The sequence below is a fragment of the Dermacentor variabilis genome, unplaced genomic scaffold (genome assembly GCF_050947875.1).
Source record: "Dermacentor variabilis isolate Ectoservices unplaced genomic scaffold, ASM5094787v1 scaffold_16, whole genome shotgun sequence".
Lineage (NCBI taxonomy): Eukaryota > Metazoa > Arthropoda > Arachnida > Ixodida > Ixodidae > Dermacentor > Dermacentor variabilis.
In genome coordinates this window covers 7,683,346-7,705,536 of record NW_027460324.1, presented here as the reverse complement: position 1 = coordinate 7,705,536, position 22,191 = coordinate 7,683,346, and the positions used below count along the sequence as shown (strand labels likewise).

Genomic DNA, 22,191 nt, shown 5'->3' with positions numbered 1-22,191 from the left:
TAACTTTCTACTGACCGGAAGTGAGCCTCCAACCTGTGGTAGATGCGGGGAGAGGCTGACCGTACTCCACGTCCTCCTGGAGTGTCGGGAAGCCGAATCTGAGAGAGACATTTTTCATTAGCATACCGACAGCACATTCCTCTTCATCCTGCAATGCTTCTTGGTCCAGAACCTCTTTTTAATACAGACTCAGTGCTAGGTTTTCTGAGATATGTGGTCGTAACTGTTATTAGTCCCATGAATCCGTAGCGCCTCCTCTCGAGAGAGGATGCCACTGCGATAATTGTTTTGCATAGCACATGCCTCCAGGCCCTTGTGTTTCAAGGGCTCTAAGGAGGCAGTAGTGCTCTGGCATTTCTCATAATCTGATATACCTATCGTATCATTCTTTTTATATGCATCTAAATTTTTATAGTACAAGTCATACGTCATCGCCATAATTTTATCATACAGATTTTACGCACTGTAAAGCGTATATTTTAAGGCCTCTTTACAGCCACCTCACACCAACTCCATAGTAATCATAAGTACACTGCAAACTCATTAGCACAGACATGGCGCTCTTTGGCCATACCTGGCCCTTGCGCCACAAAATGCCATACATCATCATCAGGCTGGAGACAAGTCAGTGGGGGAATATGGCATAGGCACTGGGAATAGCAGGGGAGAGTTATTAGTAGACATTGCAGAACAGAATACTATGTGGATAATGAATACCTTCTTCCGCAAGCGGGATAGCCAAAAGTGGACGCGGAGGAGCCCGAACGGCGAGACTAGAAATGAAATACACTTCATACTCTGCGCTAACCCTGGCATCATACAAGATGTGGACGTGCTCAGCAAGGTGCGCTGCAGTGACCATAGGATGGTAAGAACTCGAGTTAGCCTAGACTTGAGGAGGGAATGGAAGAAACTGGTACATAACAAGCCGATCAATGAGTAAGCAGTAAGAGGGAAAATAGAGGAATTCCGGATTAAGCTACAGAACAAGTATTCGGCTTTAACGACTGTTGCCTAGAGGCAACATACCAGAAAAGCATTTCCTTGCCGAATTTTGGTACGGAGTACAAAGTTTCTGGCTAGAAATTTTTGGCCGACGCTGAATGACAGCCAGCAACCATCATTTGTTGGTTTAGAGCAGGAACATAGAACTAGGAAGAAGTTTGGCACGTGACTTGCTTTCTTTTGAACAGCAGATGCAAGATCTCCGGATGTAAGGATATTTCACATGTGATGTAAAATAAATGAAATGCACATCAATGGGTCACATTCAATGTACAAACTCTAAACGAAACCATAGGTGGCTCAGTGTGAAGCAGACTTCCAATTTCTTGCTGGGTGTTTGCCCCTGTATTGTTGAAAAAGATGCTGCAAAGTATTTTTTCTCTTCATTGATTAAGTTCATTCTCATTGTGTTTGCACATTAATGCAGAAAAAATTTTTTCTTGGTGTTCATTTTTCTTTCCCTACGGGTTTAAGAACTGGTGATAATTCATCAGGACCAGCTGCTTTTGATGTATCTATTTGTCATACCAAGCAGTCAACATCATTAATGTCAATCTGAATGTCTAGCATTAAAGACTGGGTTATGGGAAGTGCTGCCACCATGCCAGGCACACTTTGAATGAATACAAGTCAAGTATTGCTTTGAACTTAAGCGTTATATTCTGTGTAGGATTTTATAGTACAGTCAAACCTCAATACAGTGAAACCTCGTTACTGCAAACACAGCATTAACGAACATCTCTGAAATCCCCTGCTCATTGCTTCTAGTTTCAATGTAAAAATATTTCAGTACTACGAACTTCATAATACTGAACGTTTCAGAATAATGACCATTATTCAGTTTCCCTGTCATGTTAACATCTCGGTACTAGTACAATTTAATGTTCCAGCATCTCGGTATCCTTAGATTTCCCTGTATCCTTCACTCAGCCGGAGCAGTAGGCTAGCAGACAAGGCATAGAGAGCGGATGCTGCAGTGCTTGGGTTCGGAGAACCTGAGACGGCGCTGGAGGGAACTTTCTTCTAGTGCAAATGCGACGACACAGCGCGTGTTTCTATTGCATGTTCCGCCTAGACAAGTGTCGCCTAGCAACTGAGGCGCATCTCTCCTCTTGCCTTTGCTTCTACGCACGCCCCTTCTTTCTTTCACACTTCTTTTTGTGGCCATATCAGCTAGGTGCGTGGAACCTCTGGGCTTGGGGGGGATGTCACATGGATGCAGCTTCCTCAGTGATTTTCTTGTCAGTGATTTTCTTGGTGTCAGCGTCTGTATTGAGCGTGCCACTCTTATACAGTGCTTTGGTGGTGTGTGGTGCCAGAATCTGCGGATTCGATGTTGGCTGAGAGCCAACAGCGATGCTTCCATAGATAGCTCAAATGGTGGCAACTTTTGAACTGGTAGGTTTATGGGTGGAATGGGGTTCATTTTGTGGCTTTCACTATAACAACCTTTCAGAATAAAGAACAATTTGTTGCGGTCCCCTGAAGTTCATTACATTGAGATTTTGCTGTATATAACAAAATTTAACTAAATTCATGATGTAACTATTTTCATTTCCGAGTCTAAGTTCCATTGAAAGACGAATATCTTTTTTTTTGCTATTTAACAAACTAATTTTATGATCAGGTTTCGATTTAAATAAGTTTTCGGTCATTTCAAGCATGTAGTTGAAGCTTGTATAGCTAACAAATCTGGCAAGAAGCCACAAATATCCTCCCAGGCAAAAGTTATTCCAAGCATCCTTCCGCATTGCTGTACTAGGAGAATGCCAGCAAACTTGAGAAAGGAAAAAAAAAAAAAAATAAGAAGCATGCATAGACAAAGTGGCAGGAAGGCGGCTGGAGTAAGAACTGAACATTAACCTTGAAAACATCCCACAAGTCCGTAATGAACGTGTGCAAGGCACAGCATATCAAGTGCACAGTAATCACCTTATGTATACAAGGCAACACTAATAAAAAAATTAAAGCTGTTTCTTGGTTAGGAACACCGATGGTGCGCTTACACACTGCTCGGGGTAAAGTTTATTGTTATGATAGGCCTCAACTTTTTCCTGTCAAGTTTTAGCCTTCGCCACGACTGATGTGTTGCTGAACATGGGAGTGCAATCGCACTCCTTGCAGTGTAGCAGGAGATCACCACCCGAGCCTGTGGGTACCACATTGTCACGCTCACTCATCTGATCATTCTCACGCATCTGATCATTCAGCTCTGTACAAAATAGAAGCAGTTTCAAACATGGGATTGCAGCCGCAGTCGCGGCAGTGAATGCCCAAATAGCCTGAGATTACTCTAGTGACGTTATATTGGTGCTCCATGCAGGAAACACCACTGCAGCATTTATCGCGTTCGCAAATAACTTGCATAGGCTGCGGGTGCTTCTGTGCAAGGGGACGGGTAGGGGGTGAACGCACATGAACAAGCACATGCTGGGGGATGGAGGGCTTACCTGCCCTCCCCCTCAGCACAAGTGCCCAGTCGCGGGCCACATGCTGTATCTTGGAGGTGAGCTACGGCTAGCGCAAGCAGAGATGCTTGGTGCCTTCATGGGGATTTTGTTCTGAGTGTCTAGTGTTGGTGGTCGTGTTATCTGAACTGTCTGAGACACACTACGAAGCGTTTGCTTGTGTTGTGACAGTTTGGGGTCATTAAGTGCAATCTGTTCGTGTTTGCCAGAGCACGTGCGGCACTGATAAAACTACGAACCTTCCTTTGTGTTGTGGTCTCTTTGCTATCGCCATCAGTGCTCTACTTTTCTGGCAAAACTGACTTTTTTTTCTCAGTGTGGGTATCCATATCTTTTTACTTTTGTTTTTGATTTACGGGCACCATCTGATAATGCCAGTGGACACTGAGTAGTCAGCCATAGTTTCCAAATTTACAGTGCTGTGTGATGCAACTCGCATAAATCTCGGATGCTGTGAGTCACGCCGATGCGTTGCTCTAGCCGCGACCTGCGCCGCAGACCCTGACACTCATAACCGCTCCATAGTGGTCCAAACTTCTTGCAATTTGTTTATGAATGCCTACCAACAAGACACTGTCCACCGGAAAAGCTCTGAGAATTTATCAAGTTGTTGTTAGTGCTTACACTTTAAAACTTCAAAATTAACAGAATTCGTGTTCAACAAAGTATTTCGCTGCGAGTACAACTGCATTACATTGAGGTGTCACTTATGTTATACAAGCTGCTCATGAAATTCACTTGGTAAATGTGATGCAATTGTTGCTTACATTTGGAAGCGGGTTAAGCATGGTGTTTGCTTTGCAGTGAGCGCAAGAAGTCGGCCGACGTCTACAAGGGCAACCGCTTTGACTGCTGGGAGGTGCCGCTCTGTCGGCCTGATCCACCAGACCTGCCCACGCGGCCCATGTATGACAAGGCGAGCGTCTACCGGGGCACCACGGAGTTCCAGTTTGAGGAAATTCGCATGGCTAAAATTCGGAAACGGGAACGTGAGCTGTGTGCGTGTTTGTTTTTCCTTCTGGTTAATTTAAGATTTTGCAATGACAATTCAGAGTGGTGATTAAAAAGATTGGAGGATTGCGTTCAGCTGTCTTAAGGGAAGTGCACGTGTTGGGGCTGGTTGGCCCGTGACTTCAAGCAAGAAAAACAGAGAAATGCACAAGTCACGATGAATAGACAATATAGTACTAACAACTTGTAAACATAAAGTAAAAAAAAAAGTTCTCTACCACTGAATCAGCTAGCTAACCACGCACTTGGTTACAAAACTAGCTCTGGTCGACAGTGGCCTGCGAATGTGCCACTGTGGGCCAGAAACACGCGACGCAAAGTAAGGCACACGCATACGCTCGCCCCAAGCGGCTCCCATGCAAAAAGGGCGCCTCGCAAACTTGGGGGAGCAAACAGACACACAACCTTTCTCTTTGAAATGCAACTTCACTCTCTCTGAACGACACAGGCTACTGTACACCGCCAGGGTCGTAAGACGCGGGGCTTGAGACGGAGGGAGATGCCTGCGGTCAGCGAAGGGATGTCGAACCGGGGGTGGTGGCGAGGCTGCAGGCATGCAACGCCACTTGTGGGATTGTCTCCTCAGTGTGTTCGAGCACCTCGGTTTCCGAGAAAAACAGGGCCTGGTAGTGACGGCGCTGTGTTCGTTGCTTACAAACTGAATGCTTATTCTTTTCAGAATTATTCAAGAACCTCGATAATTTGAACTTTCAGCTAATTCGAGCTAGCGCTGTGGTCACGTCATAATCTTTAGAGGGTAGAATCGTTCCTCTCGTTCCACAAATTTTGACGTGGACGAGGGAAGACACAGGTCTGGTGCTCGCTTACAACTGATGTTTATTGAATCCGGCACGCCATAAAGATAACTCGGGCATGTGCATAGGGAAGTGCCCATATGTAGACAAAGCTTTGCAGACTGTGTTCGGCAGAGAAGCCGTTCTGTTTTAGCGTGCTTTCCAACATGGCGCCGTCATGTCGAAAGTTTTTATCCTTGGAGGATAAAGCTAGGATCCTGGCCGAAGTCGCAAGTGGAGAGAAAGGCGACGTTGCGAAGAAGTTTGGGATTTCTCCAAGTTCGCTGTCCACCATCTTGAAGTCAAAAGAAGCAATAGCGCAAGCTCTTGCTTCGGGCACATCAGCCAAGCGGAAGAAGCTGACGCCGTCGGCGCACGAAGACCTCGACAAGGCTATGTACACGTGGTTTGTCGAGACAAGGGCGACAAACATACCCATCAGTGGAAACTCCGTGCAACAGAAGGCCCTGAATTACGCTTGCCTGCTGGGAATCGACGATTTCAAGGCGAGCACAGGCTGGCTCAGCAGATTCAAGGCCCGCCATGACATTGTCGGCAAGACGCTCTCTGGCGAGTCGGCATCGGCAGACACAGGCAGCGCATCCGCCTGGATCTCCACGAACGTTTCGGTGTTGTTGAAAGACTATGCCAAGTGTGACATTTATAACGCTGACGAGACAGGCCTGTTTTACGAGATGCTGCCGTCAAAAACCCTCGAAATGAAAGGTCAGCGTTGCCACGGTGGGAAACACAGCAAGAAGCGCGTGACCATGCTGCTGTGCGCCAACGCGGACGGATCCGACAAGCGCCCACCGCTAGTCATTGGGAAGAGTGCGAGGCCCCGTTGCTTCAAAGGTAATAGGAGCCTTCCCGTAAAGTATGTCGCCAACAGCCGCTCCTGGATGACGCGGGCCATTTTCTCCGAGTGGGTCGCGTCATTCGACTGCGACATGAGGAGGCAGGGCCGGCGGGTGTGCTTATTGCTGGACATTTGCTCCGCCCATCATATTCTGGATGTGGAGCTCACAAATGTGGAGCTGAAGTACTTTCCACCGAACTGCACTTCGATTATACAGCCACTTGACCAAGGTGTCATTAGAAGTCTGAAGTGCGCCTACCGCCAGCGAGTGATGCAGCGTCTCCTATTGAACATGGAGACCGGTCGCGACACGAAGTTAGACCTGTACATGGCGCTGCAGATGATGGCTGCTGCGTGGGCTGCAACTGGACGGCCAGTTATCGCGAACTGCTTCACGCACGCTGGCTTCAAGCTAGGAGACCCAGACACAGACTCCGCTGAGGATGCTGCTGACTGCAACGGAGCAGTGCAACCGCCAGCAGACGTAATTGCGTCCTGGGCGGCCCTTCAAGGTGCCGGAAGTGTGCCATCCAGTGTCGAGCTGGACGACTTCATCGACGCTGACGTCAATGTGATCGCCCGTGAAGAATTGAGCGATGAGGACATCATAAAAAGTGTCCGCGACGACGGGGAGCAGTCGGATGACGACGAAGTGCCAGACCTGCATCCACCAGCCACATCTCGCGTACTGGATGCGTTCGATGTCATCAGAAACAGCGTGGCTGTGCATGATGACGACGTCGCGATGCAGCTACTCGCCGAATGCGAAAATCGCATCATGATGCTCCTAGGAAAAAAAGGGAAGCAGGCGACACTGCTTGACTTCTGGAAATAAAAGTTTGTTTGTGGTTTACCAGTTCAGATTAGCCATATTTTTGTGAATTTCACAACAACGAAATTTTCGCTTCTACGAATTTTTTTTCGTGCACCGTCAATTTCGTTGTAGCGGGACTCGACTGTACAGGCAATGCAATTAGCCCTACAGAAAGAGCTAATGCGGAGTGACTTCAAAACGAGCAGGTGCTGGCTATCAAATTTTATGAAAAAAGAAAGGCTTTTCTCTTAAAAGGCAGACAGGGATGTGCCAAAAATTGCCCGAAGAATATCGAAAGAAATTGCACAGTTTTCAGCTGTTCGTTTTGAAGTTGCGCCATAGAAACGGCTACCACTTCGGACAGATTGGAAATGCCGATCAGACGCCGCTCTACTTTAACATGCCTGCCACCACAACCGTTGAAAAGAAGGGGGCAAAGGAAGTGCTCGTTTTGTCTTCCGGCCACGAAAAAACTAGTTCTTTTGCAAACAGTGCGAATAACAGGACACAGAGAGAGGCACATGACATGTGCTGTGTCGCTGTGTTTAACACAGCGACACAGCACGACGCCACAGCGCCTGTGTTGTGTGCGCCTTTGTGTCCTGTTATTCGCACTGTTTGTAAAAGAATGTGTTCGTACCAACAAATCTGGCTAGCCACTATTCTGAAGAAAAAGAAACTGGTCACCGCAATGCTTTGTTGCACTGCAGATGGGCACAAGCTGCCCCGTAGCTTATCTTCAGACGAAAGACGCTCCCGAAAGGAATCTTGTTTCCGAGTGGCGTGATTATGCACGCAAACGAAAATGACCACGGACTTGGTCACTGACTGGATTGATAACGTTTGGTGGAAGAGACTCAGCGGTAGTTTGGGTCTGCGTGGGATGCTTGTGCTCGACGTGTTCAGGTGCCACCTTGACCAGCGCATCAAGGACAAGCTGGCTGCATGCAACACCGACCTTGTCGTGATACCTGGCGGCATGACATCGCAGCTCCAGCCACTCGATGTTTGTTTGAACAAGCCAGTGAAAGATACAATTCGGGCGCTCTACACCGAATGGCTTGTCAGTGGCTTCCACGAATTCACGCCCGCCAATAAAAGGAAGCGTGCCTCGCTGCAGGACTTTGCTGGATGGGTGAAAGATGCATGGTGCACGAACCCGCTTGCCATGGTCAACATGGCCTTTAATAAAATGTGGGATTTCGTACGCCATGGACGGCACCAAGGATCAAATGCTTTGGTCTGTTGATAGCGATAAGGAGTTGTCTGATAGCGAAGACGAGCGATATCTATTGCCCCATGTGAGTCGTATTGGCGCAGTGAAAATCTTGGCGGCAAGGTACGCCGCTGCCATTTGTGTTTTTATTGATCGTAACTTTAGTGTGTTGGGAATAAATCTGTCTTTTGCAAATGAGATAAAATAGTATTTCTATATGAAAGCGCGAGGTGTGCGGTATTGTACTTTTTCTTTTTTTTTTTGTCATGGAAAACTGGTGCGTGTTACAATCGAGGGCACGTTAGAATCGAGTAAATACGATAATAATGCCTTTGTTGATTAGGAAAATCTGACAATTCACACTCGTCCTCTGGTTTCGGCAGGCATGTGCATTGTTTAACAAAATCAAACTCTTGTTAATCAACTGTATTTGGCTGTGCACCGATTAATTTGGACAACTCTCCGAGCTCAGTGTGTGTGGAGCGCCGCAAATGTGAGAGCCAAAAGAGTGGGAATGCCACTAGCGTTCAACCGAAAGGAAGCAGTTGAGTCCACATTGTCATAGTCATCAGCAGAAATTGTACGCTAATGATGGATATGCTTTGTGTGTATTTGTGCCTTTATAACCTTATTGTTGCATTTAGTCGTGCACAACACTGTGTTCGCTGCATGCCTTCGTAACTGTGTAGTTGCCATCGATGATCGCGTTGATAGCGACTGCAGCTTCTTTCACAGCACTTGCGTTTCTACTCAGTGCAATATATGGCTGTGCACTTAATATCACAAACAAGCTGTCAAGGATCAAGAGAGCCATCCATATAGACGAAGAATCGGTTGGCAACCAGCTCACAGGTGAAAAAATAATCGGTATGTGCGTGCGATAGTGAAAAGCATGTCTTTGAGGAAGATGCGCACCGCGGCTGCACTGCGAAGGAGGCCGCAAGGCGTTTGCCGCTGTGAGCGCTAGCCAGCCACAAGATGACTGCCACAATTGCAGCTTCCATGCTGCTTTTGTGCAAAGAAATTGGATTTGCCGGTTAATGCGGTAAATAAAAGTCTTGTAGTAAGCATTTGTTTGTTTTTTTCATTACCCTCTATAATTCAATGTTCGGTTAATTAGGAAATTTTTTTCAGTCCCATGAAATGCGATTGAACAAGGTTTTACTGTAACAGATATCAGGTTCACGAATATATATGTTTGAGCATTCAATGTTTGATTTCTATATTGAATAATTTGCATGCCCCGAGAAACAAGTGGTTGCCAATATATCAGCGTCACGAGTGAGATGGAGATAATAAAATATTGTTCTGACAAAATAGCCTCCAAAGTTTTGTATTCTCTTTCGGTACCTCAAACACAAGGCATGTAGTCTGTAATGGCATATTCTAGGTGACTCTTGTCTCTTTCTAGTTATTTCTTTTTCATAAAATTTTATTGCTTTTTGTTTGGCATTTTTTTCTGCTGCCTGCTGAAGGGGAAGTAGGGGATCAGAGCTAACTTTTTTGTTTGTGGATGCAGAGCGCTGAAATTAGGCGCACATTGCAAATCATATTAAAGAGGCAGTTATAAGTTATTCATAAAAGCGATTTCATTAGTCGTTTATGAAAGTGTCTGAATTTCGTGCTTGCAGGTCAGAGTGTTTGTTTTTGAGGGCAAAATACTGCTTCTACACTTCAACACTAGCTGTGCTAGACACTCTACTCCAGGACACCCATCTGGTGCCTACGCTTAGTTCAACACTAGCCCTAATCCATGGCTACTGTCCCACGTTATTCATGCTTCTTAGAGCTGCACGTGCACTGTCCCTTTTATTAGCGACATTAGATACAGCTCAAAGTAGGGTCTAGACTGCGAAAACCCGTGCTTTTGCGCAGAGGTGCGAGGCTAAGTACCAGCACATCGTCGATGGCTTTCTAAAGCACCGCCTGATGTCTCTTCCATCTAACAAGTAGTTCATGACTCGACACAGAGCTCTGCTTTGCTGTTGCTTTACTGCTGAACATTGTACGCAATTGTAAGATATGTTAACGGCTTGCTCTGTCTGGTGCAATCCAATTAATCCACTTACTGGCGGGCCTGATTCACCACATGCTCAGATAAGGGTTGTGCTTTGCATTCCAAATGCAAATCTGGCTTCCAACTTTTTTTTTTAATACAAGCATGGATTTGCCACTTACGATCACTGTGATCATTAGAAAAACAGCATATAAACAACGTTTTCGAAGCATGCCTAACGGGCTAGCCCTCTGCCGGCAGCATTGATGCACCAGTTGCCATAGCAACAGCCATCTAAAAGTCTCTTGGTGTACCATTACACTGCGCCAATAGAGGGGGCTGTGTGCACCACGGGGTTTGTCAAACTGGCCCTCATTTCTTTATGCTTGTGTCTGCTCTTTTCCCATGCGACCATTGTAAAGAGGAGGGCAGGAACGGAAGGATGAAACAGGCAAAGCTTTGGAGCTTTCGAACAATACCAAGATCGCCGCCTTTGGAGGTGGGAAACGAGATGTCTCTAACTTCGGTGTTCATGTGTGATTGTGAGCTCTTCTCGCCATCTTCACTCAGCAAAATATTTTTTCTAGCTCTTCAAGCTTTCTTTGTGCATCCACTCCTATGTCAAACATACAATTTAGCACTGTGGCGGCTTTATATGCACACCATTTAAAATTCTTGCTTGGTCCAAGGTGTAGTTGCAGGTCGCCTTCAATGCATAGACATTAAATGGTTGAGTGCCGTGCCTTTTCTAGTGGAGCAGCGGCTGGAGGCCCAGCGAGACCGGTGTGCACAGATGGAGCTGGAGCGACTTCAGTGCCAGGAGAGAGAGCAGTCCGAACGCGACCAGCAGGTCGAGGCACTCAAGTGTGAGATGCTGCAGTTGCGCGAGGAGCTGCAGAAGATGCGTGGCATGCTCGCCAAGACCAGGTGGGTTTCACCTGTCTGTGTTTGTCTGCGGGCCTGCTGGACAGAAAGGGTTAAAGGGGCCACTGAAGAGAAAAATGATTTTAGTTGTGTTAGTACCACAATATCAATACAGCAAGACTTTTTTAACTTGGAAAATTGGATAATTCGATGCCTCCTCTGATCCCGGTAGGCGTATGCATTATTTAGTGCAATCAAACTCTTGTTAATTTGGATGTATCTGGCCACACACTGGTCAATTCAGATAACTCCCAGAGTTCGAAGAGGTCAGATCACTGCAAATGTGCGACGCAAAAAGAACAAAAACGGCGCAAGCATCCAACCAAAACGCAGTGGCAGAGTCTGCATTGCCATAGTCTTTCACGGGAAATCATACGTCAATGCACGGCCGCTAGATAAAAGCGTGTTTAAAAGTGTTTATCTAGCGGCCGTGGTAAATGACAGCAACGCCGAAACACTTCGTCTCTATTTGTGCCTCTAAAGGGTCCCTGAAGCGCTTCGAACAAATTTTGCGGATGCATAGGGTACAGCTACAGTAAATGATTCACACCAAAATTTGTGTAAAGCGCCTCATATTAAGAGAGCTACGGATTTTACAAGTTACTCTCCTCCATAACCATGCGTTTTCTCCTCAACTTGTTTATCGAGTGATTGGGGCTAAGCTCCGCCTTCACTGGCTCTGCGTCATGATGGGACGTTGTGCTGTCTACTTCTGGTTGTCTTGAAGCCAGCGCACGAAGCCTCTCCAACCTCTGCCAGCCGCCTGGCGGTCAATCCCAAGCGAGAGCTATCGAAGCAGCATGCGTTGCAAACATTCTGTCGCTGCGTCGAGGCTGTCCAGTATTCCGGTAACCACAGGCGAGTTGGTCGTTTCAATGTATGGGTGGAAGCGTGAACGGAAGCCTCTCCATACTGCTATATTTTTCGGTGTATAAGTCACACCTATGTATAAGTCGCATCTCCTCAAAGCGGCAGTTTTTCCGAAAAAAACAAACATCCACTTATAATCCACTTATAACAATTTTCAAGTGCCATGAAAATTGCATTGCTGTAACCGATAATTGCTATAACTGGGCTGCAAGAAAAAAAATCGAAATTGGGGGGATTGCAGAACTGATGTGATAAAACAATAATGGCAGGGAGGCCAGTGCCTCTCCTCACCACTTTTCTTCATCCGGACGCTGATTGCATTCACTCGTTTAGCTGCTTCCTGGGCGCTCCAATTGCATGTAACGAGCTGTGGCTGTTCGCATTAAAGAATGGCACTGCTATAACAACTGCAAAGAGGTGTCACGGGTGGCAAGCGATATGTGAGCTCCGCCGAGGCATCGCTTTGGTGGTCCAAAAAGGGGCCTTTAATAATTGCAAGAAGGCTGCCACGGCAGTCTATCAGCTTGAGAAATCCAGAAGAAAGGCTGAAGCGAGATCGCAACAAGGCATCTCACTACGTACGTCTAACTGGCTTTCACGAGAAAACCCTATCGCTGCCACCGTGCATGCATTACGCGAAGCTTGCTGACATCCTTCTCTAAGGCAAAACAGAGCACTGGAGGAACTGAAGCATCTGCTGGGCCTCCTGTGAAGACAACGTTGAGGCAGTCTGCCCTACCATGTCAGTGTTGTCGTCGCTATCTGATGCAAGCATGTTTGCGACGATTGCCTCATCAGTTAGAAGCACTTATAGTTTCTAAATCTATAGCCGTGCACTTTCTTTTCATTGGCAACGTCGTGCATTGCCAATGGTCAGCGGACGAGTCAGCCATCCTACATTTTGGCGGCGAGTCATACGAGGCAAGAAACCACATGGCCGGGAATTATTTCGACACAACCAACAAAGGTGAATGCGAGCAACTTAATCCGTTAGCAGAATAGCGCTCAATGAGGAGCCAGCGCAGCAACATGCAAGCAGCATAGTTGGCGTGGTCCATTCGTGTTTGGAGGGGTGGATGAGTGACAGGAAAGAGGGTTGCAGGGAAGGCTGGAAAATGAGCGTGCGGCAGCTGTTAGAGCAGCGGCCCATCATACAGCGACAGGAATTTAATTTTTGTCCTTTTCAAGGATTTCGCATTTCACTACCATTTGGCTCGGACACCCAGCAGCCAGACTTCATCATTATAACCGATAATGCAGCATCGGGGCATTCTAGTAAGGGGGTTATTTTGTCATGGAAAAAATTAAAAAGTTAACAGTGTAACTGCTTCTCATTGTCATAACCAATATATTGTTAAAACCAGTATCATTATAAGTGGGTGCGACTGTATATATCGCTCCGGTGTATAAAACGAATCTGTTCATTCTGGAAGCGATATAAAAAAAAAAGTGACGTTTCACTTTGTGAACACGGGTCACGCACAAACAATGATATGGCTACTCCAGGGGCATTTCTGCCGTCGTGGTCGCCGCGATGTACTGTAACAAGTCCAAGGGAGATAACATTGTCCCCGCGCGCCATATGCTGTATGTGCGAGTGGAAGCGTGTGACGGTGAGATGAATCGCGCACAAGAGAGGAAGGCGGGGAGGGAGGGGTGGTGGCTTGTACGCTGGTAGCAATTGCGTAGTTTGGGCAGCGGTGCACGGCACATCTTGAAAGGGATCTGCAGATGGGACGACTTCGGAGCCGGTCGACTCAGCCCGCCGCCGCTTGCGTTGCTGCTCCATCCTTCTTGCACTGCGCTCCGCAACTCCATCACGAGAAGAACCCCGCGCATTTCGCGTGGCCAAGTCATTCAAACCGATTTTGACGACAGTTTTTTTTTCCAAAAAGCAACAGCTGTAAATAAGTCGCACCACATGTAGAATGCACCGACGAAAATTTCAGGAAAAAGAAAAACCTCAACTTATACACAGGAAAATACTGCACTGTTGCGGTGATGGAGCTTCACCGTACACATGTGAGCAGCCCGATCGGTCTAAGGTCCCTCAATAATTTCAAAGTATCGACAGGCTTTGATCCAGCCGACGACGCCAGTGATAAACTGAACGGTGACATGTGACCTTGCTCCGCCCCTTTGCCACCATGAAAGTTCCTGCGCGCCGGGCGAAGTGCGTGCGTTTCGCCTGTTGTGCTATGCACATTGCTGTGATAATTTCGTTCCAGGAGGGCCGAAATGCCTTGTTGCTGTGCGGTTGGGTGCCGAAACCGGACGAAGGATGGCAAAAAGTTATTTTGCATCCCGCACGGCAACCAGAACCTAACCAGAAGAAAAGTATGGTTACAGAATTTAACGGAAGGGCTTTAAACCGTCGCTAACTGCATGACTGTGCGAGGCAGGTAACGTAGAGCGATACGAAGGTGCGATAGAAAGTATACATGTGCGTGTGTCGAGCTGTGATAGTATTTCACTCACGTGCATGAATGTGGATGACCGAAGTTTGTAGTGAATATTTATTTTAGTTCGTTATGAGCCCGCTGAATAGCTCAGTATGACCTAGGATGCGAAGGAGCGAAATGCCTTGTCGCTGTGCGGGTGGGTGCCGAGATCAGACGGAGGATGGCAAGAAGTTATTTTGCATCCCGCGCGGCAAACAAAAGCCAACCAGAAGATAAATGTGGTCGCATAGAATTGGACAGAAAGACTGAACCGTTGGTAACTGCACGACTATGCTAGGAAAGTAATGTAGAGCGATATGAAGGTGCGAGAGAAACTATACACGTGTGTGTGCAGAGCTGCGATAGTATTTCATTCGCGCGCATGAATGTTGACGGCCAAAGTTTGTGGAGATCATTGATTTTAGTGCATTATGAGCCCGATGACTTAGCAAGTACAGCATGACCTAGCATGCAAGTAAATAGTGTGGCAGAAGCGCATTAACTCGCTGACAAATACCTGCATTGCGTTACATGCGCAATTTCAGCAAATTTCAGCAGCGAATTCTAAATTTACACTTTCCTGTGTTTGTGCATGCATTATTAACTGCGCTTCACAATATGTCCAAAAAGTTATCCAACTCCGCATATCCTAATCGTGTTTGGTGCATTGCATATGTTAATAAATTTATTCCTAAGTGCCTGCATTACTCTGCTTTTAAAACAAATTCTGCATGGCCACTGCTATCAGCCATCAAATAATAAAGTGTAATACAATATATCAAAGTAGATTACATACAGCTGCGAGCTCGTTCCTTCCAAGTTTCCCTTACACTCGAAGATGTTTCAATAATCGGCGTAGCCATTTTACTGATGAAAAACACACAACTGCAAATTAACATAAGAAAAACACCAGAACCGGCACACGGATTGCCAGCAAAACACAGTGCAGTAATAGCTAGGCCAATCCGCGTGCGTTTCGTATAAGGGCCCTGTAATTCTTACGGGCTTTAGTGGTGCACGGAGGCGAAAAGGCATAAACGCAACAATGCGCATCATGATTCAAGTTTACGTGGCGACGTCGCACGGTTCACGAGAATAGTCAACCCGCATTCACACACGCCCATACACTACGCTCGATGTTGGTGTGCCGCAAGATTAGATCGCTCTGGCAGCCCGAACACGATCGAGGAGACTCGCTGGCACGATACCACCGCTTCAGAATGTCACGACAGTTGCACTGCCTCGTAGCATTGAACCGCAAGACACAACAGTCGTTGTGTAATCGCTACACGACAAGCACTCAGCGGCAAGAAGACTGTTGGCGCATTCGTTTCCACACACACACACACACACACACACACACACACACACATACACAAAATTTTTAGTTACCGTGAGGGTCGCACATTTCAGCGACGTTATGTCGAAAGTTTTTCGGTCCAAACGACTGTCAGCCTTCTTTTTTACACAAATTCTTCGTTCAAAGTAACCGCTATGTGTACGCAGCACACTTACAAGCAAAATAATTAACAGAACAAACGGGATTAAGCGCAAGCAATCACCAAGGCTCGCGCGGTGATTGAGCGCAAACGAACGAAATGTAAACATGCGGAATCGAGGCGATCAAGCCCTCATTCCGCTCTCTTGAGCATTTTTCTTTCAGTGCTCATTTGTAATTAAACGACTACATTTAGCAGTTCAGGCCCGTCTTTCGTTTTTTACCACAGTCAGGCACCAGTAGGTTCTTTTTCCGCGTGTGTGCAGATATTTTTTCACCTCACGAATGCTGCGGCGCCGCAGTTTAGCATGGGCACCGTCTGCTACAGGAATTTTCTAGGTGGCGCGCGCGGCAGATGTCGCTACCTTGAAAATTATAGAGGGACCTTAGATCGGTCTGCGCAGTCCAGCCACCTGGTGGCATAGAGCTTAACCAGCCAAAGAGCTAATATTGCTCTAACCAAGTATAAAAAATTTTAAACATTTAGGAAAGCAGTATGCTCACAATTACGCCCCTGCCAAATATTTAGACCAGCAGCAAAATAGAATACACTTTGTTACTGCTATATTAGTTCTGTGTTCAGTTGAGCCCTGTGCCACCAGGTGGCTGCACCGTGCAGATTGTTCACGTTAGTGCCCCCGCTTATCCCATGAAATGGCCAGGGCCAGTCCACCAGTGCTTGCATTTACATTTACCCAAATACCGGAAATGCGAAACAGCAAAGAGGTTCAGCTTGTCCGGTATTCGGGTAAACGCAGGCGGACAGGGCGTTGGGGCGGAGGCGTAAACAGGAATGGCCTGCATGGTGCAGCCACCTGGTGGTGCAAAGCTCAGACAGACAGAAACAGCTAATAATGCAGCAGCCAAGTGTATTTTACTTTACGCAGATCTTGGTGCCTATCTGATACTGACAGTCAGATGGGGTGCAGCCACTCTGCTCGTCTGCTGCCTTGCAGAGGGACACGATGTCGCAGCTTGACATATTTCTAGTCACTACGTTTGCAGCCTGCATTGTAACAAGGGCAAGCCATGGTGCTGGCGAAAAGAAAGATTGAGACCAACACTGACCACTGAGCTCTCGTCAGCCTTGTGCACAAGCAGACGGCACCTGCTGCATGCCAGAAGTCTTCAGGGCAGTGATAAATTGATCTTGTGCTTTCTCTTTTTGTTACAGTAAAACCTCGTTAAACTGTACCCTCTTATAAACAGTAGTTTCGTTTTAAAAGTAGTAAAGTCAAATACCCGACTGGGCGGCCATTAAACATAATGCGTTTTGTATCCGCATAAACCGTGCCAGCTTATTGCGTAAGTGTCGGTTAACATGTAGTGTTTAGACTTTTTGTCACGAAATCACGGCGATATGTCAGCCCAACAGAACAAAGAGCCTCGGAGATTGGAACGGCTTCCAAGTGCGAACGCAGAGGGCCCTTGGAAGGGTGAAGCCACATCAATATCAGCATCATTTCGGCGCCGTGCCAGAGTCGGAATGTTGTGGCCAGTGTTGTAGTGTCGTTCAGAATAGGAAGAAAAATTGGGCATCGTTCATGTTGTCGAACATTGCATGAAGAAGTCTGTGCTGGCAATAAATATAGTTCAAAGCCAATAGTGCAAACAGTGCAGCCGATAAAGGCACGCGGAGTTCCGTTTGCTGACACGGCTGCCTTGGAATTTGTCGCTGATTTCTGCACTTGGACACTGCTTTTTGTATTCTTCTTGCACATTATTTAGAAATTTTGCATATTCAAGAAGTCTTCGAATGCAGCCGTCTGCGTCAGATTTATCAAAGTGGTGCACTTAATTACATCGACATCTACAGCCGCAGATTGTTGCTATCATCAAATATTGTGAAAAAGGTGCATTGCCGATATGAAATGTTGAAGCGTAGGAAAATATACATATCTGCACATATGTGCCATGTTGTCACACGCCGAATGAGTTAATATGAGCGGCCGAACCACTTAAACAATCGCAGCTGTGATCCAGATACATATATTACAGGCTGTTAATTTGACTGATTCTCGCCGCTGTTTAACTCCATCGTAGTCAGTTTGCGCGTGCCATAGAGCATTATTAGATAAAACTGTGCTCGCATAAGTGCTCATTTCTAGGCCATGTTGTTCTCTAGCGAAAACGTGCGGATGCCATCGCTTGCTCCGCGTTAGTATAACTGAGCGAGGCGGTTGTTTATGCTGCTATATACCGAAGGCACAGTCTCTTGTTTGCTGCTTCACTCAGAGGCAGACAGTGCATCTCTGAAATTGAGAAATGTGTCTGCAGAGCAATGTGTACAGACCCACCCATATACGCATATAGAATGCGACCGACAGCCTAAAGGTACGGTGATGTATACAGATGTTGGCACAGCGCTGTGTCCCTGCTTGCCACTCATTGTGCGCCGTGCGAAGTGAAGTGTAGTTGATTTCAAATCGCTGAGACCAGTAGAGAACTATAACCAGGGTGTCTACCAACCGGGAAAACCGGGAATTCTCAGGTATTTTGAGTAGTCTGGAAAAAGTCAGGGAAAACTCAGGGAATTTGGGCTTCTATCAGGGAAAATTAGCGGCAATTTTATTGGAAGGGTCGAAAGTCGCGGTAATGCTGGCTCGAGCAGCAGACAGGAATCGCAGTGAATCGTCTTTGACGCCCTGTCGTCGGCTGGATGAGTTACCAGTGTGCAGTCAACGACCGACTTTCCGGATTCCCGATAATTTGGACGGCTTCTCGGCACCGCCACGTACCCCATAGAGTCAACGCATCAGAACGTGTGAAATTTCGGACGCAAAAACCCTTCGCCGTCCGATTTTCCGGACATTTTGTCGTGACCGCAGGTCCGAAACGGCAATAATCAAAGGCACCACCGCTGCCGTTTCGATTACTTCGCCACCGGGAACCGGCACTCTCGCGCGCAGATCCGCTGGCAGCCGTTGCCACCACTGCGGCAACGCTAGGCCTAGCTGCTTCGACGTTCGCTATGAAGCTTCTTGCCGTTTTGGTGCCGAGTTTTTTATTGAAAGAATTGGCTGCTGTCAGCAATGGCACGGACTCCGCTTTTGTGGTCCTCGCGATTGGCTTAGAAACTTAGAAAACACGGTGCGTTGCACAATGCCGGTTCCCGGAAGTCAGCTTCGCCTCTGTACAGAAATGTTACATGGTGAAGCATACGCAAAAGTATTGCAGTGAAGCATAACAAGCGTGGGAAGGGGCTATTGCCACGGAAAACAGTGTATTCCTTAATTATACACACGTGCACCCGGTATTTCCTGTCACATTACGAGCGCCGATATGCCTAATATGTGTACTGACAGGCCTTCAGAGCATTTTCGAACGTGCCTGTGGCGGTTTGAGCCCCTAAGGGCAGTAAATGACACGCATTTATTTTTTTCCAACTGGCCGATTTTTCGAATGTTTTCGCGACCCCTAGGGAGTTCTAAAAATCGGCCGTGGGCTGTGCAACTGACCAAGATGCTTCAAATGGTCCTTGGGGCAAACGAGTGGCAGAAGGAGGACAAGAACAGAAATGATGTACGCATTGAGGAATAAATGGGAAAGGAAGCTTGCTGCCGCCGTTTTGAAGGAGCCTGAGCTCAAAAAACAAAGCTTTAGCTGATGCCGAGATGCAGGTGTCCCGCATCCAAGCCAAAATAAACTCTTTAAAGCAGTGAAACACAACACTCAGGCGTCGTGCGCGGGCTGAGAGCATGTCAGGACAGTTGAGGTTGACTTACGAGCGGTTGAGAGATAATCTCAATTGTGACAGAGTTCGGGCCTCATACCACTGAGCTTGCTATCAGTTGATAGAAATCGCTCATATATTCAAATATATTCGCTTCTATGTGCATCTCCTTTTTATTCGTATTTGTGAATGTCTGACTTATTTGCAATTTTTTTTCGAAGACACTTTATTTGCTGTGCATTTTACTAACCCCCGCCTTCTATTCTCTTTTTGAATAACATAAACACTACTCCTTAGTATTCAAATTGGATTAAGTCGCTTTTTAATTTTTTTCATGTGCTTACTCGAGAGTGACAGCATCAGGCGATATGGCTTCAGCCCGTCTTGACATAAAACATAGTTTTGCATCACTCAGGGAAATGGGCAAAGGCACTCAGGGAAAACCTGGAAAACTCAGGGAATTTGGAAATGTCAACTTGGTAGACACCCTGATAACAGCAGTTTTGTTTGACCTAACTGCTTGCGTTTCAGTTCAGGTCTAGTAGCGGGTGCATGAACTCGATGGCGCCAGGCTTAGCCTTCGCTGAACAGGATCATCATTGGGTCAAGCTTTATGGGCGCACGGTTTGAGAGGGTTGAAGCTTGTGCATTTCAACTTGGTAGGCGTGTTTGACTCATTTTGTCGGTTCGATGGCCGATTGCGCGGGTTTCAGTCGACTGATGGTCGGCACGCTGATTTTGCCAGTGCTGTTGACAAGAAAGCCCGTCGCTGTACGACTTGCGCTCATCGGTTGCGTCGTTGTCGACCTGGTATGATAAAATAGTCTCAGTGATGCACAACAGTCGGTCAATCGTTATCGTGAGCATCTTGTCAATCTCGTATCGACCCAGTGTTACGCCTTACGAGTACACGAACCCAGGTGTGCGCTGCCACGACCAGCAAGTGAGACCGACGCTGCAAGGAGACCTCGTCAGCAACATGATGTTTTTAAGTGTTGCCCAAGTGTAACCCATGGGTTTTTCATGAAATTTGCTAGCCATCAATGAAACACAGCAACTACGTGGCTCACGGTGCATTCCGGACAACTTGGATGATGCCCTGGCCGCTTTCTGTTTTAAAGTGGAGTTGCAGTCTTGCGCTGCGCATGTTTTCGGCACTGCACCGACGTCGAGCTACCAGCAGAGTTTCAACTGTAAGACATGGCACGACTGTTTGCAGCAGCGCGCATCCGAGCGCTTTTTTTTTTTTTTCGGTGGACTTTTTGGTGCGTGGTCACGCGCGCGACCCTTCCAAAACGTTTCACGACTAATCTTCTAGGGCAGGGAGCATGCGCTGTTGTGCCATGATAAAGGCAGATTGTCACGGGACATGTTTCTTTTCATTATAGTACACGCATGCACCCGCCGTCTCCTATCACAGTATGGGCACCAATACACCTAATAGTGTACTGCCAGGCCTTCAGAGCAATTTCGGATGTGCCTGTGACGATTTGAACCCTTGGGGCAGTAAAAGGCATGCATTAATTTTTTTTGGCACTGCCCAATTTTTCTGACATTTCTGCGGCCCCTATGGAGTCCGAAAAATCGGTCATTGACTAATTTGTAAACACGTGTGAATAAATCTTGTGGAGCTTCCCGCTCATCTGTTAATTCAGTGCGCATGCGCCACTGCAGGTAAGTCCTCCGTTCAATTAGCTTCCTTTCTTCTTTTAATTCGAACAAATTTTTAGGCCCCTTTGAGTTGGAATTATAGAGATTCGACTGTAATAAATTAAATCTTTTACACGGAGCACTGAGATGCGTCAATTAATGATGAGAAGGACCTACCCTAACGACTCGGTACATTTGTACAAAATCGTCGAAATCGTTTTATTGTCCCTTTAAAGCCTTTATTCTTGCGTTTACTGCCACACATAACACCGCATCGGCCGCGTGCCGTCATAACTGCATAGTCTCCATCCGTTCGGCATCAACCGCGGTTTTGTCTGCACTTGTTGCTGCAAACGGCAGTTTCATTTCGACTTTGTGCATGCATTGTCTGCTTGGCTTCAGAACCGCAAGGTCACCACCCACGATTGCGTCAGTAGCGGCCGTGGTTTCGGCCGCAGTGGTTGTGGCAAACAGTAGTTTCGAAATGACTCTGTGCAAAGCTGTTGAGGATGAAGAGCACCGGCTATATCGTGATGGATAGACCATCTGTTGGGCAGCAGCTCAGTGGCTGAAAAGTAATCTGGATGTCTGCACAGTAGTAAAAAGCATCTCGGATGAAGACACGTGTTGTGGCAACTCTGCAAAGTCGCGAGGCCCTCGCCGCTGTGAGTGCTAATCAGTCACGAGATGATAATTGCAGCTTCCGCACTGCTATTGTGCAAAATAGAAACGGGATTTGCTGATTCATTCAGTAAGAAGCATGTTGACGTAGCAAGCATTTTTTTGTTTTCTTGATATCTTTGATAATTATACATTCGGTTGCTTTGTAAATTTTTTTAGGTCCCAGGAAATCCTAAAATTAACAAGGTTTTTCTGTGCAGCATAGAATACTCGTAGCATAAGTTGTCGGAGTCGCGAATATCTGCTCTACAAGAAGTACCCCACTGTAAGCTAAACATTTTTCAAAGGCTA

The 22,191-nt window shown here is 46.8% G+C and overlaps 1 protein-coding gene across 3 annotated transcripts in view; it reads left to right on the top strand.

The window, feature by feature from the left end:
• LOC142568069 (uncharacterized) overlaps positions 1 to 22,191 on the top strand; it is a 368,896-nt gene that overhangs the window by 140,071 nt on the left and 206,634 nt on the right. For all 3 annotated transcript variants that reach the window (XM_075678155.1, XM_075678154.1, XM_075678153.1), the window contains exons 9-10: positions 4,278 to 4,471; positions 10,916 to 11,090. In XM_075678155.1, coding sequence (XP_075534270.1) covers positions 4,278 to 4,471; positions 10,916 to 11,090 — 369 coding nt within the window. The remainder of the gene's footprint in view (positions 1 to 4,277; positions 4,472 to 10,915; positions 11,091 to 22,191) is intronic.